The sequence below is a fragment of the Manacus vitellinus genome, unplaced genomic scaffold (genome assembly GCF_001715985.3).
Source record: "Manacus vitellinus isolate BGI_N305 unplaced genomic scaffold, ASM171598v3 scaffold_6_pilon, whole genome shotgun sequence".
Classification (NCBI taxonomy): Eukaryota; Metazoa; Chordata; class Aves; order Passeriformes; family Pipridae; genus Manacus; species Manacus vitellinus.
The window spans coordinates 11,359,747-11,378,029 of record NW_021940750.1 but is presented as its reverse complement, the minus strand read 5'-3'; the positions used below and the strand labels follow the sequence as shown (position 1 = coordinate 11,378,029).

The 18,283-nt window shown below is 33.6% G+C and overlaps 1 protein-coding gene across 1 annotated transcript in view; it reads right to left on the bottom strand.

Moving 5' to 3' along the window:
• The window catches only part of LOC103758800 (formin), a 126,553-nt gene that overhangs the window by 11,100 nt on the left and 97,170 nt on the right, over window positions 1-18,283 (bottom strand). The window contains exon 14 of the mRNA XM_008925092.2: window positions 3,017-3,068. Coding sequence (XP_008923340.2) covers window positions 3,017-3,068 — 52 coding nt within the window. The remainder of the gene's footprint in view (window positions 1-3,016; window positions 3,069-18,283) is intronic.

Genomic DNA, 18,283 nt, shown 5'->3' with positions numbered 1-18,283 from the left:
AATTTACGCTAAGTATAACTAATCTTCCAATACCCACCTCATTTCCAGGAGGATAACTTACAGATGCACAAGCCATCATAGATATATGTCACACTGGCAAATCATGGGCATATAATGCAAAAAATTTAACTTCTTGCATTTCAGGAAATGCTATGTTATACCTATTTATTTAATTTTATTCTGCAACACTCCACGAAGATATTATTCTCCCATTTATGTTTATTAAAGGACTATGGAAGACTCACATGCCAAGTCAGGAAAAAATCTCCAGGCTTGGTTAAAAATAATCTAGTGTTTAGGGAGAACTGTGAGTAGCAACAAACAAGCCCCAGACAGTGTCAACGGTCAGTTTGCAAAGCTTTTACTGAAAATAAATCATCTCCTTCCACATGTGTCAATAAACAAATGATTAATTTTACAAAAAAAGACACTGTCAATATTTTAATGGTTTTTTATTTCTTTTACAATGTGGCTATTGAATTGCTATACAGCTGGATATTTCCAAAGTAGTCTCTTATTACAGATGGCATTTCCAAGAGCATTTTATCTGACTGTGCATTTTTAACCTTTATGGTACTGCTTTGTATAGATAAAATAGAATGATCCACGTGGCTAGGTACTGATATAAATAGAAGTATGTTCACTACTGTAAAAGTTGAACCACTTTTCTATGCAAAGTAGGCATAAGAATCCTGAAAGATTTGGTGATACTTATTAAAAATGCTATAAAGTTAGCAACATATTTAAAAACTACTAGTTTTTCTTGAAGTAATAACTTTATTTAATCAAAAGAAAGTAAAATTCTTCTTTAGAGTTGACAATAGGTCCTAAATCTAGAACATGGGAAGTGTAAACCTTGAAAGTAAAATAAATAAGAGGCACTTTAAAGACCTGTAATGAGTCCCCAACTATTCAACAGATGCTACCTGAACAACAGATAGAGCTTCAGCAAATATTTCTTTTTTAATTTATATTTGCATAGTCTGCATATGTTTTCAAATGAAATTGTAAAGGTTAGGGCCAAGGTTTTTTGACTTAGATTGATGTTAAAGTTTTTTAGCTAGGCTTGAAGAATATAAAGTAAGGATCAAAAAATAGAGAAGTTATCCCCCCAAAATAAAAGAATATATACTCCAGTTGCTTCACAAAGTAAAGAAACTTTTATTTTAGCCACATGAGCCAATATGCTCTGGTTTGTTTAGGGTTTTTTTATTCTTTAAAGATAGAAAGAGATTCTAGACCATGTTGAAGAGTATCTCATATTGTTCCAGGTGAGCTATTAATATAATAGTTTTTTTAATCCCCATATAACCTTAACCTTTTACATTTCTTACACAGGTTTTATATGAGATGTAATTATAATTCAAGTTAATCGATGATGCATGGTAAAAGAATCACAGTGACATAAGTATGTATGAGACATAATATTCAGAGTTGAAGAGTCTCATAGTGACATTGTGAGGAGAAAAATAAATAAATAAAACTAATACAGCTTTAAATATCTGTGTAAACCATTTTGGTATTTCAAACCCTAAAAATACTAAAACACCTTAGTCATAATTACATGGTTAAAAACATTTATGTCTACTGGACAATCTAATTTTCACTGCATTCACTTGTGTCAAATACTGCTCAGATGTTCATAGCCCTCAACTGGGATAGCTGAGCTAGGAACAGCAAGACCATAAACTCTTCTCAGGTTTGCTTCATTTAACAGCAGCCCCAGTAACATCATTCTCTTCTTCCTAATAGAACCCCTCTCCACCCCAGTTGGTGCACACAGAGGTGGGATTCTGAATTCCTGCACGTTGTCTCTCACTCTGCCTTCATGCTGACACTTCTCATCCTCCCTTCGTGTTTCTTCTTCAGCCCTTCCCCCAGCAGTACTGCTTTGTTTTCACTCAGCTTAACCTGGCTTCCTGGGCTGCTTTCTACCTTTCAAAAGCAGTAATTTAAAATATTGAGTATTCAGTTAGCAATTAAAAAATAGAAACTCTGTGTCAGACAACTAATTCCCTAAGTCCACTGCAAATTAAGTGCAGCTCCATACCTTGGAGAGTCTACTCTACTCAAGAAAGGCAATGCTCAGAATGAAAATGTTTCCTGAGCTGGATACTCAAAGCAGGTAGAATATGAAAGAGCCCTGTGCCAAAAAAGGTAGGTTTGTAGCTAAGTAGAGCCTGTCAGCCACCCTTGAAATTAGGAGGTAAAGCCCCAGCTGATGTCAGCTACTCCTTCAGCCAATTTAGGCACCTTCTGCAAGCAAATGGAAATAGTCCACCTAAGACTTGAACTGCATTTGGGAGGTGCCTATCTTCCTTTTCCTGTCTTCCTAGGAAAACTAACCTAGGTGTCTCAGGTGGAGTGACTTTGGGCTGACAAAAGTAAAATTAAAATCCAGATTACCACAAATCTGTCTTTAGTGACTATGAAGAAAAAAATATTGATAAGAAGTTAAAAATTAATTTACCCCAGTTTATTTATAGCAGGTCCATAGCAAAGGTAGATCCTTCACTCTCACAAAACTGTAATTTGGTAAACAAAATTTATTAGAAATATTAACTTATTGGATATTTTACCCTCCATCTACAAATCAATTTATCTCACTTTTGTCCATATTTTGCCTCCTTTGGCAAGTGTGTAAGGCACAGATATTCACACAATGAAAACATTAGGATTTCACTGGTTTCTTAGGCAACTGAATGCTGTATACTAAGTAATGAAAGTGTTCAGTGATGATGAAATACATTTTACCTCATTAAGTAGCTAATCAGTTATTTCAATATTCTGTAAAACTGATTCAGTTCAATGCTGATAATAAATAAAACCTCAAACACAGCACACTGTTTGAAGAAAAACTCAACTGAACTTTTTCCTGGAAGACTACATAAGAGTTCTTCAGAAAACATATTACTTCTTTGAAGTACAGATCCTTTTTCCTATTTAATACAATTCCCAAGTTAAATAATATCTTTGACCAAAATAAACTGTAAGAAAACACTAGCAAGAAACTTACCATTTCTGAGCATTTTCCAAATTGCTCTCTTCTTTTTTACGTTCTTCTTTAGCTGCCAATGAAAAACATTTTAAAGATATAAATTACTGCCTTACCATTTTAGAGATCCCAGAGATTAAACATCCCTTACATTTAAAATTGGATAGTTTCTATACTAGATATAATAAAAGTGATAAACACTTGCTAATTTTCAATTTTTAATTATTTCCTGTACCTAATGAATGCTTCTAATGGACAAATAATTGGAAGTTCATTTGGAGTTGAACAGGTACTGAACATAGTTACAGATCCATATAGCTACCACATTTTATTCTGGAAGGTGTAAAGTGAAAATACTTTAAATGTATGGTACGCACATGACTTTTTTTGAAAAAGCAGTCAAGAGTATGAAATACGGTTAGTGAATCTGAGTCTCTCTGCTACAGAATGCTCAAAAGAACTACTTAAAAGGATTTGATTTTCAGAAGACAGGCATTCTCTACTGTTGAAAATGTTTCCTGAGCTGGATACTCAAAGCAAAAGCACTAGTTTTTGTTGATCAAGTCTTCTTAATACAATGGAGCAACTTCAGCTGCAGTAGAATACTACATATATAACACAATACTATCGTGGAAAAGTTGTTACTAATCCACATTAGAATAATTCTGTAAGTGCTAATGTCAATATAAACAGAATTCAGACACTTCCATATACAAAGATAAAGAAGTGTATCTTTTTATTGCTCAGTCTATAGGAGTGGCTGGTTGAAATACAGCTACAAACTGGAGTTCACAGACAAGGACATCGAGAAATTGGTCCCGAATGACTCTACTTCATTATAAGGCTACTGACAAAGAGGTTTGTACTATGACAGTCAAAAAAAAATAAAAATAAAAAATGGATTATTTCAGCACATTTGCTGTTAACAAAACAAATTGATTTCAATTCATATGCTTCCCTATGTTGGGCAAATCTGTTGGAGATACTCAGATTATTTCGGTATGGCAATAGCCAGAAACAATGTTGTGTGACCTTTGCAAGGAAAGCAATTAATTCTATAACATTAGATTTTCCACCTCAAACCTTGGTGGCAAGACAGTTGCAATTGAAATAGATAGGGCAGTTTCGATTTGTTTGCATTCATCTCAATCTCCTGAAAATTCAGCTAAAGTAAACCTACTAAACTTAATTCATTATCTGACAGGTCTTTCATTTTATATCATTAAAAGCAGAAAACATAGGTTGGAATTCTGATGATTCATAATGATACAAAATAACTGCATAAACTGAACTGTGTATAAAATTCTACACTTCATTATTACATTAATAATTTCTTTCTGCTTGTCAAGGAGATGAAAAATTCAGTAGGGCAAATTTATCAACATAACTACATTCTCAGCTACAACAGAAATTGAATATCTTCAGGTCCCTGCACACAAAACACAGTAACTAACAAGGACAACGTGCTCATACAAATATAGTTAGGTGGCAAGACCTGACCTACTGTCTTTTGATCTTGCAAGAACAGAATAAGGAAAGATAGTGGAAAGAAATTTTAAGTTGTTAGAGAAAGTAAAAAAAAACTATGTGGCTTTTAGGAAGGAACACACAACGTTTACATTAATATAACAGTGTATGTGTTTATGTACCAATAAGAGGGAAAAGAGGAAGGAAGAAAATACTTTATTATCTGACAAACAGTATTTTTCATATTTTTAACTGTAAAAATGTCCACTTAGGAATTGTTTAAAAGCATTTATTGGAAATTCAGATGTTGAGATTTGTTAAGAAAATGAATTGGCAACTCTATATAACAAATTATATGTAAATAGGTGTTATAAATATTACATAATGTGTAGGACAAGAAACCAGAGCAATTCATTAATCTTCCATAAAATTTATAACTGATTTTCCGCTCAGAATTTGTAATATCCTGCTTTTTTCCTCCCTCTCCACAACTGCAATAACTAACACAATCCATGCTGTCAGCAAATGTTTCCATGAAACACTGTATTTTCTTCAGGAGTCCTCAAAGACCCATAATCAAGATATCAGTCCTTATCTAAATTTGTGGAATTACTGAAGGCAATTAAAATGAATTACATAAATGAAAAAACTTATTTCTTTTTATTTCTCTGGCAACACCACACTTGCTTGCACAGAATTTGCTTTTTGCAGAAGTGGGATCACGTAATTCTTTCACCATTAGGCCACATGGTTGATTTCAGTTTCCTCACTTTCCTAAAGTTAAGAATATATTAACAGCCATATCAGACTGGCACAGGGATTTATCCAACCTAATATCCTGACCCTGGCAGGCACTGAAGCAGGTGCTCAGTTAGATTTATGGGCTAGGACAAACACACAATCCTTCCCCTGAGTGTTCTCTGCCTCTGAGATTCTGTAGGTCATACAAAATGTTTCCTGCACTGGATGCCATTTTAGTGTAATCTCAATGGATTCCCTCCTAAGAACTTGCTCATTCTCTGCCTAAGCTTTTAGAAGCTTTTTAGCTTCCAAAAACTTGCTGTGGCAGGAGTACTATAGCCTAACTATGTGCAGCAAATATTGTTTGTTTTGAAATGGACATTTCCTATCACATTCTATTTCTTGTATTAGAGAAAAGCATGACTGCAGTGAACACTGAAATACAGTGATGACTGGCATAAGGTTTTTAATTAGGATGCTTTCAAAGCAAATATCCTCACTGTCCCCATTTATTGAGCATTGATTTGGTTTGCAGATAAGTTCTGGTGCTTGTAAACTGATTTCCATTACGAGGAAACTAAACAGGAAGCTCAACAGTAAACACACTCCAGTACTTAATAGGGACAAAGGGACCGAAGTAACATTTGAGCCTTCAGACAGCTTTGAAACAAGAGGTGGAGATGATCACCTCACAGTAAATCTAGTTCAGAGTTTAAATCTGTACTGCAAACACACTGCTGAGCCAATCCTACTGCACCAACACATCTCATGATGTAACCACAGATGTTCTACCTTACATGTATACAGATTATATAGGGGTCCTTCAAAATTACTTCCCCAAAGCTGCATTTGGTATGGAGATACCCTCCTGTCTGGTCTTCAAGTCATTAGTCTTGACCAGTTTTGAAGATGAAAGGAAACTGTCAAATGTAAAGTTTGCTGTCTAGTCTTGCATCTAAATGCAAGTTCTTAATAAGTTCTACTGTTGGATTAGTCCATATCCTGAATGAAGTATCAGATCCTGTCCTACAAGAAGCAGACAATCTTAGTCAATATAACATCTCTGAATACAGATATGAAAGTCAGGATCAACTAAGAACTGCTGTGTCTTTCTACAGAAAAGAGCTTTGAAAGGAAAACAGGTATTTATAAAATATACAGTTCTAATTTGCTGTAAGAAGTAATTTGTAATACAGCTGCAGACTCTGAAGACCAGCCACGAGTCTTACTCATCTTGCTGTCTGTATCTAGCTCAGAGAATAAGCAAAAAAAGGACTATGATCTTATGAATTTGCCTTATGAATCTAAGATGTTTCTAAGACTTCCTTCTACTGAAAAGCAGAAGCGAGCATTTGAAGATTCATGACCCTGTAACAGTTTTAAAAGTGAAATGGTAAAATGGTAAAAAAATCCCCCAGCTTATTTCTTCTACATATTCTACTTGCTGAGGATGGAACAGCATGTGAAACACTATATTGAAAATGAGACATTACCAGAAAATATTTATTTTTAATAGGTCTAATATATGCACAGCAGCTTCCAGTTACAACAAAATGAATACCTCTTCATGCATCAGGCTACTATGAAATAGTTCCCTAAAGAATGAAGGAAAGAAAAAAGTGGATACCAGCATAGACTGAAAACTGGAGAAGGTCGGTAACTAACAGAGGCAAGCACAGAATGATGATGCACTGAGGGGAAAACGAAGAAAGAAAAACTCTTTCTTGGGTACTCCCAACTGCACAAAAATCTGCTACTTCTGTCCCTCTAGTGAGAATACTCATTGATTCTGATGGATAAACTTTCTGGTATTTCTCTCTGACCTTAAATATAGGAATACATATAAGAAGGATAATTCACACAAGTGTACTGATCTAGTTGTATCCATTGCAGCTTTTTGTGGGAGGCGTGTCCAAGGCACAGCTTTTTTTTTTTATTTTTCAGTATCTTATTATCTTCAGAATTGAAAGATCTGATGCATAAAGTTTTATAAATTTTCTAAGCATTTTGGAGCAATGATAATCTTCAAAATTACAAGAAAACCTAGACAAGTAGCAGTCAGGATGGAGACATTGGAACTCTTAGCTTATATTCCAAGGTTGAGTACATGCTTCATGAACTTTTAGAGACAGGTAAATTACAGAGTTTTCTGCATGGGAAAAACCCTAAAACGAGGTATTTGATTTTTTTGTTTTTGCCTCGAGGAAGGAAATATGTCTTTTCTGACTCATGTCTTCCAACCGACCAGTTAAGATAGAATCTAGGATAAAACATAGACAAAACCAACCAACAACGAACCAAAAGAAAACCCCTAATGACATTCCTTTTGTATCTTTTTAAAGCTTGGACAGAGACTGCTAAAACAGTGACAAAAGGTTATTAGGACATTTCTAGAGAGCCCACATTCCTTACTAGTCAAGACTAAAACCTCTTAGGTAGGCGTGCTGAAAGGTAGTCAAAACATGAAACTCATCCTAGAAACACACTAACCCCCAATCAAGGGCTGAGGAAGAAGAGTATATCTACAGAGAGGTTCAGCTGGGTTATCATTTTCCAAAGTGACAAAAGTCACATTCTATGACTTTGCCAAGTAAGGAGAACAAAACAACAATAGACCTTATTTTCTCACTCTTTTTAAAGCATGAAGACATACCACCATTTGATAACAGAGATCCAAATCTCTTGGATATTATCACTGATGCTATATTTGGGTATCAGAAGCTGAACCCAGAACACTTTATGGCTAAAAGTACACTAAATGCATCTCCACTCTCAAGTACAATTTTCATGCAAGGGAAACTTTTTAATAACTCTGTTTAATCGGGCACTATGAAAAGTAGAAGAAACAATCTGTAGTTTTCAATGCATTGAGGCTTTATTGTTTCGTTGATGATAGCAATGCCAACAGCATGTAACTAGCAATTCATACGAAGTGTTCATAATAATCACCAACATCCATTTAATTTCTTTATTCTTACTGTTATCTGACTGTCTAGAAAAACACAGGGCTCTGCATAAAAGGCCACGAAGAGAATACATTGTAAATGTTATAAATGAATAATCTGTATGATATAATACATGAAATACATTTCAATACCTGACACTGTCAGAATCTGCTTTCTTGAAATGTGAATTTTAAAGGAATGGAAATAAAATTAATAGCATCTTTTAAACAAATTAACAAATTTCAAGTGCAAATAAACAAGTACTCATGAAAATACTCATATGAATGCGAAAGAATGTAAAATCACAAAATGAATAGTCTGAAGTTTTTTGCCAATTATGATGTTTCAAAAATCCTAGAGGAGTTGTGTATCCTGATCTAAGAAGAGGTATATTCAAGAAACATCTATCTGTCTAGAACTGTACATAAAAGCTTAATTTTCTCCTATTTCTACATTCTTATATGAGTTACTTTTAATACAACCCTATATTTTGAGACATAATATTACTTTTAATTTTGTTTTGAACAAAGGAATTCTTATTACTTAGAAGACTTCCTATAGAAACATAACAAGCGAGAGAATACATATAGTAGAAAACATTTTCTGTTTCATTTTGGGTTTTGTTGTACTGTATTAAATTTCAAATCTGAAAAAAACATATGACTGCAAATTACTTCACTTGGCTACAGTCCATTATTCTCATGCAGGAGCTTTTTTGTCTTATAAATGTTTTATATTTCAGAAACATTAGAAAGCTTAAGTGTTCTATATACAGCTTCCTAGTAACTTTATAATATGTATTACTTGATAAACTGTTTTTAGCTAGTTACTAACTTCTAATTGGTAGGCTTTATGAACTCAGGGAATTCAACAGACACTCTGGAAATTATATGTAAATATCTGATTGTATGACTAACACAGTTTTCTATTACAGTATATTAGAAGGCAAAAAATCCCCAAAACACATAATCCCATGCCCATGAAGAGATCTTTCTTCTACGCTATCAGATAAAAAAGAAGGTCTGGGAGCAATCGAATCAATGAAACTTGGTCTACTGTAGATCTGTATTTCAGTGTTGGTTCCCAGATGGATTAATTAATGTTTAATTAAGGGTTGAGTTCCTGATACAGCCTTTCTCTCCCTGGAAGGCTAGTAGGGTCACTCTTGTCTTTCTAGCCACATATTTTTATTGAGATTTTAAGAGCTTAATATCTTAGGATCTCTAACCCTGTCACATTTGGTTAAAATTGGCCAATGCATTAAAAATTATTAGCAGGGGAACAATCAACAGACTGTGTAATCACATAAGCCTTATTTCTTTCACCTAGTCATTAAATTAGAAAACAGCACATTTTAACATGGAATTTGGCTACACAACTTTTTTTTAGATGGTTTAAATACTGGTATAGACATCTTAAATCCTTTCAAAATAGTCTTCAGAACACTTGCTGCCATGAGGTCTTAATCATCCTTCCCTGAAACAGTTTACTTTCCTCTGCAGTGGTGCAAATTTTTTTTTTAAACTACCAATCCAATGATGAAAATGTACAAATGATTCTATAGGACAAAGAGTGTTTGTGCAGTCTTGGAAAGCTGCTCATCAAGCAAGCTTCCCACAAGTTACAAGGAATGTAAGTTGTCAACCTATACCTTAGGTATGGGTCAAGGACTAATTAATTAACATTTACCACACAGAAATTGTGAAATATCTGATTTAGTATTTTTAACGTTACAAAACCACAACAAATTGTAGACATTTGTACACACACACAGAGACACAACACCAGCAGAACATGCTCAAGCAACACATTCAAGAAAGTGTTTATTATCAGAGGTAATAAAACAACCTAGGAAATCATGTTTTCTTTTAGAAGTGATAATGCTGTCTATAAATGTGCCAGAAAAAGTGTTGAAGGTTATTTTAGAGAACATTAAAACTAACTATGAAGAAAAAAAAGTTATTTTTCATAAAGTCCTAAATTTCTTAAAATATATTTTTCTTAGTACGATTTTATTGTATTTTGTGAGAGCAGATTTTTAAATTAAAGCTATTTTTCAATTGGCTTCCATATAAAATGTTAATTTTTTCATCAGAATTAGGACTACCATTAGGCTTACTTTCCTGTGTTCTGGAGGTACTAATTACAAAACAAGATTTAGCATTACATTTTTCAATTTATTCCAATTAAATTATTTGAAACTGCATTCTGTTAAAACGTAATCAAGCCATTAATCCCTCATTCTCCCACACTCAGTGTTCCACATAATAAATATTTTTTAAAGCCTACTAGTACTTCAACACTACAGAAATATATTCTAATTCTACTTTCTTACTAATAAACTCCTATAACGTTGTGGTCTAATTCCAAGATTAATCTTTGACTAAATGTATCTAAACAGTTTATGGAACTGAAAAATTAATTCTACTCCTTTCAAACATAATAAGGTTAAATCTGTTCTGTGTCCGGGAAAACTAGATTATCTGTAACTAAAATCTCCTTTTGTAAGCAGAAGTAGAAACTTTAAGGATTGACATGCTTTTATACCAAGGACAATATTTTTAAATAGTTGAATAATTATTAAAAACCAATAAGAAGCAGGAGGTCTCAAAACCAAAAGAATATTATTTAAAAAAATTAATTTGATGGTGAACCAACAGACAAGCTGGCAGATAAAGAATAATTATACAAATATAATTAAAATAATTTCAGAAAAGCTTGTGAAATCTGTGGCCTGAAAACTTTTAGGAGAAAAAATCCACAGCAATACCTCCTCCTGTGGAATGATAACAGTGATTTATGAAGCTCAAAAGTAATTTCTGCTGATTGAGCTCAGTCAAGATTGGTTTCACATGATCAGCTAAAGTACAGCAATGCTCGATGTGTAGTGGCCCCAAAGGTTGAACTCACTAGGATATGCTCTTCTAGGTGATCGAAAGCATGGGGGTGGGGGCTTAAAAGCTGCTGCTTTGTTTTACCTACATTTTCCCTCATTAGGATACGCTCCTCCTGCAAAGTAAGCCAATTCTGGTGGTCGGGAGCAAAGTCTCATTGTAAATGCCCAGCAGGATAGTGGCAAAGCTGAGATTAATTCTCCATAGATTTATATAGACCTTTCTCACTGTTGATTGCTTGTACTGTTTCAAAGGTGTGTATGTTGCCTTTTTTTATTGCTGGTTACTGACTTTATTTCAGCATATGGTGGTTGGCGCCATGACACAAAGTGAACATTTTATACTAGAATTAAAGTGGATATTTGACAGTTTCTGTCAGAAAGTTCAGAGCAAAGAATTTGTGAGACAAGATTTATTGCATATTTTATATGGGACACATCTGTTTCTTTGCTACTTTTCTGTTTAAATAAAAAAAAAAGCAATGAAGGTTCTTTAAGAAACAAAGACTGTCAATAAAAAGCATGAACAGAAAAACTACATTATTTAGAATGAATTTAATAATTCTGACCTTCTAAAAAGGTGCTGCTTGGAACTATGACAGTCACCTTCCCCTTTTTGTTCATCCATATAGACAGGATGGGGGAGGAGAACTTCAAGCGGAATACCCATATTTAAGGGTAAAGAAAATCAAAAGAAAAATCAAATCTAAGTATTGATATCGGATATTCACATATAAAAGTAAGGTGAAATATTAAGGTAGACTTTGCCTATCTTTTTTTAGCATCCATAACTGCATTTTAGTGATGAGAAATTTCTTACAAAACTGCAGATCTACAGCAAACTTTTCCATATTTGTCTATTAATATCACTGAACCTGATACAATTGGGTCTCTGAAGTTCATTGATTTAGTCTTCTTCAAACCTGAATCAAAACTGAATTTGAAGAACACCTAGCAGGATCTTGTTTAAGAAAAAAGTTGTATGCCTTAAATAAGAAAGAAAAAATCTTCCAATAAAACTCTATATTTTTAACCAATAAAATTACTATTTATAAAGATTAATATTTAGTAAGAAACCCTAAGATTGAGCCTAAGAAATATGAAATTCAAATAGCTGGAATTAAACAAGAAACAACTACAAAAATAAACATATTGCTCAAAAATCACGAATGCCTCTGTGAAAAAGCATGCATGACTTAGCTTCTACTTAGAGAATACAACAATAGAAAAATCACTTCTGTTGGACTACATACATTCTACACAAATAGTTAAGATAAATAGTTAAAAATACTTATAATATAGGTTCAATACTTTCCCAAACAAAAACATTGTAATTTCCTCTACAAAATCATAAGTATTTGTCTAATTATTTCATACTTCCAATGTAATTAATTTTTGTTTTTAACTCAAAGTTTTTCTACAACCTTGACTTAAGCAGGAAAATTTATCTACCTACTAGTTTGGAAGGCCTGTAATCTGAAATAAAATGAAAAAAAAATGTGGAAAAATAGATGCAAACTTTGACCTGCAATATTTCTCCATCTTGCCACAAATAAAACACAGGATACTAACATTAAAGAGTATTTTGTTCAGATTCTTTTAATTGATGTTTTTACAAGAAACACCAAAATGCATACAAATACAAAGCAAGGATTTTTTTCCTGAGCTTGCCTTCTTTGTGATAAACACATAGAAGAATATATTGGAAAAAAAGGATCCCTCAATTTCTAAATAAGAATCCTACTATTCTCCTTATGGGGGAAGGATGACAGGAAAAATGAAGCATGTGTGACACATTATTCAGGCCATTTAATTCAGTCATTGAAAGCACTCAGATACTATCATGACGAGAGAAATGAGAGTGTACACAAAAGAAAAAAAATTCACATTAGCTTGATTTAAGACTAGGAAAATAACAAGAGTTATTATTGCATCTACCTGATCTATTTTAGTGTTCTACCGCTTGCTTATTTTCTGTTTAATGCTATGCTGGGAGGATCTGGAATTTTCTTCCCACAGTAGATTTAAACATTTATAATGTTCACATTTATCATCATACAAAAGGAGAGAAGAGGATATGAGTATTAGATAATAGGACCAGGGAATGTGACTGCAGCAGCTAAGCCCGTTACTGCAGACTTTCTGCTCACTGAACCTCTAGGGCTTTATTATTACCTTATTGTTTATGAGGTACCTCCTATGTCTTGGAAATGGTTTTTACTGAATAATATTAGTGGATCTGTGCAAAAGGCAATTTCAATTTTCCCATTAGTAGAAGAGTTAAATATAATTCAGTCATAGCTGAAGTTTTATTCGACTACCATTTTGAATCGATATTATCCCTTAAAAACCACAAAACCTATTTCTGAGAAATATAATTAACACAAATCATTTGTATTTCAATTCATTATGCTGTAATAAAATAGTCATAATGAGCTTGATTCCTCTTATTGTTTTTCTCTATTAGAACAGGAAAGTCTTGAATCAACTTTAAAAATCATATGCAGGTGAAAGTAATAATATACTTTGGAATTTGGTTCATCTGCAACTATAACTGAAGAATATTCTTTACATCAAATATTTATTAGAACAACTTACTTTAAAAAATGTTTGGAAATACATAAAATTATTGAAAATATTTTTAAATTTGAAAAGAAATTTTAAATACTGAGAAAATTTACTTCATTCTCACAAAACCCAAACCAATATCAAATTATGGCAAGTGAAAAATGACTGGAATTAAAAAGGCAGGAAAGTCAAAGTTCCCCTACCATTATTTCACATAGAATTCACAGAATCAGCTCTCCTAACTAAACCTGAGGATTCTCTGTCCTACAAACTGCTCGATTACATTTAAGGAAAGAATCCCTGATGTGTAAAGCTTAATAATCTTTAACATATATATGCTTTATCCAGCTCCCATGTAACTCAATGCTGGATCAGGCCCTTTGTGTAAAACAGAAATTAAGGAATCGCATTGTAAACAGTTACTGAAAACTGTACTGATAACTCCATAGATATTCAAACCAAACACATTTTATAGAGCATTTTTTTCCTCTTAGCATTATACTCTTTCAGTTTGAAGATTTCTGCTTGGCCACAGAGCTACAATGTTGTGTTTAGTCAGGTATCCCTGCCTGTCCTAGGGCACCACAATCCTCTATAATACCTCCTCATTCTGTTCCAGAGATGGCAACACTTTGTGGAGGGAACTTCCAGACTGTAAGACATTCCCAAGATGAAAGACTTCATACACATGCTTTGTACCAACAGTTATATCCTAAAATATGCTGTGCAGAAGCTTAAAAGAAGTCCTTCAAGAAATATTTTTTAGACACTTTCAAAACAGCTGACTTGGGACAAGGTTTAGATGGTTGAAAAATCTTGATGCTAAAAAGTTTCAATTGATTTACATGCTATGAAAGAAGTACCGTTGCAATAAATTTCATACATACATCTCTTAAGAGATATAAAACTACTGATTTCTCCACCTCTGTCAGGGTGCTCAAAAGCAGCACTGTAAAGGCTCTTTGCAGGACAAAGGTACATTTTTAAATATCTTGCCCTGGCATCTGAAGTATTTAGGCTCAAAGATATCACAGAAGTTGCAGGAGAGGTTGAATGATGACCTGAAATTAGATTTTTTTTTTTTATATTTAGGAGAAGTCTGTCTTTAATCACAGGTGTAATCTCACAACACTGTATTATCCATATGGTTTTACTCTGTCATTCCTCAATTTTGAGAGCTTAGTATCAAGCTGGTACTTTAACTTTTAACTAGCTTCAAGCTTCTGATAACTGCCCTAGGAACATTGTGATTGTTATTTTTGTTCTCAAAACAAGGGTCCCGCTACATCTTTTTCAACAACACTGCAGATTTTACCTGTTCTCATTGCTTAAAAAGGAAATCAGAATTTACACCATAAGAGAATCTAATCCAGAGAGCTCCAATTTCTTGATGAAATTTTCAGCATCTAGTATTTTTATCAATCATGCTCAAAAGCATTAAAACAGGATATTCATATGTTTGCACAGGTACGAAAAGTAATTGAGAAAAAGTATTAACATACCAAAATTACAAATGTCCACAGAGAAATTCCACACAAATGCATATCAGATTAAGCATGTTATTGTCATAATCAGTTTGTATTATATGGTAGCAGTGATGGGTATTTCCAAGCTTAATACAAAGACTATGGTGTGAAATTATAGAGAACAGGGGACAAACATAAACTGAGAGTGACCAGTGTGATGGTAGGTACTAGAGCCTTTTGAGAGAAAGTGTGTTTGGTCCTTTCATTATTTAAATGCATGAACCTCTTCTATCCAATCCTTTCCAATTCTTGACTCTGCTCTTTCCTTGCAGTAGTATCTTTCATATATGTAAATGCTTGCTAAAGTAATGAATCAGGGAGCATCCTGACTTCCTGCAAGGAAAGCTTTGACGTGGATTTAAATGCTATTAGTTCCCTGACTTTGAATATCAGCACAAATAGGGCAAGACGAGGATGTTCACAGCAAAGCAAATCCAGATAAACTGTGTGCTAGCGGAGTTGGCTGGAGAGAATAATGACACAAAAAGTAGATAAATAAGAAATCATGCAGGAAATTCATAAGAATACAGTAAAGAAGAAAGCAGCTGGATTAAAAGAAAAGCCTAATAGGATCCCTGTGAAAAACCAACACACATAACCTACAGTTCTGTTTATCTCTAAGTCTATGATACAGAAACTGGAAGAAATTCAGTAGAATTGAACAGAAAATAGAGGTTACAATGAGAATTCAAAGTGAAAGCTAGAGTCCAGATTGTGGTTATAGTAAAGGTATCAGTAATTCTAGGTATAAATTTTATAACTATCATATACATCATATTTTTGTATTAAATCAAGGGTATCAACAGTAATATTCATTATGTCACTCAGCTGCTATTAATAGGAAATCCTACTCTATCATGGAATGCCAGTGACTTTGTAGCAGCCATGGTAATTCAGTATAAAACAATCAAATTGAAAAGAAGCTGGAAGGAACTGTTGTCTCTAAGAGATTCTCTCCTTGTCTTCCAAGAAAGGATGACATTCCATTTTTTAATTAACAGTTCTTCTAAATTACATTCATATTACACATTCTGATGGAGTGTAAACTTCCAATTTTTATAGTAAGTCATGATATAGTGGAACTGATTATAGCAATTTGATGTATACCTTTTTCAAAAATAATAAACTGAAAGTTTCCTGAGAAGTCATATCTGTAATTAACATCAATTTTAAAGACTTTGATTCTGGTAATTCTTCTGGTAGTGTAGAAGGAAATATTAATTTCAGAGCAAATTCTTGTTCTTTGAATCAGTTCAGTGTCAATATTGCATTAGTTAAGAGGCATATGGATGCAATCACATTCCAGGACAACTTATTTGGTGTCTTATGGACTGAGGCTAGTGTCTAACTATACAATCTCTGAGTAACACAGCAATAAGGTTTGGTACTTTGCAGACTCATGCCAATTTATGTAAATCACTCTTTCATCTGTTTAAATACAACGATCTTTGAGCGATGAAAACAGTTATGACTGTCACAAACAGTTTGAAAGATAAAAGTAATTCTGCTGCTGGCTTATAAAACAGCGTTCCACATCTAAACACAAACTTTGCCTGGTCTGTAATGTCATTGCTGGGAAGGATAAAAAGTTTTAAGCAAACATTATCACTGCAAGGAAGTATGACATATTTTTCATGTTTGACACTGGACATAAATATCCTCCCACACTGTTTAATGTGAGAACTGCATATGCGTGGCAGAGATAATAAAACATCTCAGTGAAAACAAATGAGGAGAAAAAAAGTTATGGTAAGTAGAACAGAAAATAAAGCTTTGAAGTTAAAAGTCATCATATCTGTACATTTTATTCACAAAAGGAAGAATCAGTATTTGATATTCAGACCGAATAGTCACGGAATCTACAAGAGCGTCTCATGCCTTGTAGAACTGGTTATATGTACAGAGATATATTTTCCAGTTGACAGAAGCAGCTTCATAACTGCAGGTAAGAAAATCAGGACAACTCTAAGATCCTTAAAAGTGCTATAGCTCTTCTGTTGTTTACATGCAATATTTTAACAGGCAGCTGGTACTGAAATTCAGTGCTTTAAAAAATTATCCTTGATTTTCTTATTCATTTGTTCAGCATTAAAATGTTCAAGAGCTTTACAAATAAAAGGGAACACAAGTACCATAACCCAATATGTAGATTAAAGCAGAGGAGTACAACCCTAGTGGGAAGACACGTATGTGACTTAATTTCATATACAGTTTTACAATATTTTTCTTTCTTTCTGTTAATATTCTTCTTGGGGAAAAAAGATGTAAATTTATTGCGTAGAAGCAAGAATTTTAAATAGTTCTCAGAGGTTTCTGGTATTTTGGGAAGTCATTATAGAAAAGCTCTACCAAACTGCTTTGAGTAAGGACTTTAAACATAATCTTTATATCTGTCTTAAAAACAACTATAATACTGTCACACTATTAAAGGAAATGAGTACCAATGTAATTTTCTTCCTAATCTTTGACTGTATTAAAATGTATAAAGGTATGTCCCATTAACAGTAAGAGAGAAATAAGAAATGTTATTGTATTGTGAAAATGGTGTCTTGGGAGTATTGTTGACTTCTGATTCACTACTACTAAATAATATTAACATTCTGCTTTCTACTGCATGGACTGCTTTGATAGAAAAGCAGCAAGTTTGAGTGGAAATGTTTTTTTTCCTGTAATAGAATAAATTATCATCCTCCTACCATCAAAATATGTACGAGGCTAATAACTAACAAAAGGTTACTTTCCCTGGGGGCGTAGATCACTATGTAGCTCTCTTGTAGCCCCATTTAGTTACTGGAAGGCTGCTGTAAGGTCTCCTGAGAGCCTTCTCTTCCCCAGGCTGAACAGCCCCAACGCTCAGCTCCAGCCCTCTGATCATCTTGATAGCCTTTCTAATAGAATTTATTTTTTATTTTCTTTCCCAATAGACTACCTCAACAATCCTGTGTCGTGCACTCTAAAAGGTAAATGAGGAAACGTGGATCAAAAGTCCCCTTCTGTACCAGAAATACATTAAAAAGTGCGTTAGACTGGATGCATGCCAAGGTAGCTACTGCAGCCTAAGAAGAAACTACTCCTAAGAAGATATTACTAAGAAGAAATTACTCAGCAGTTAAAATCTGATTTACAGACTTTTTCCATCTAATTGTTA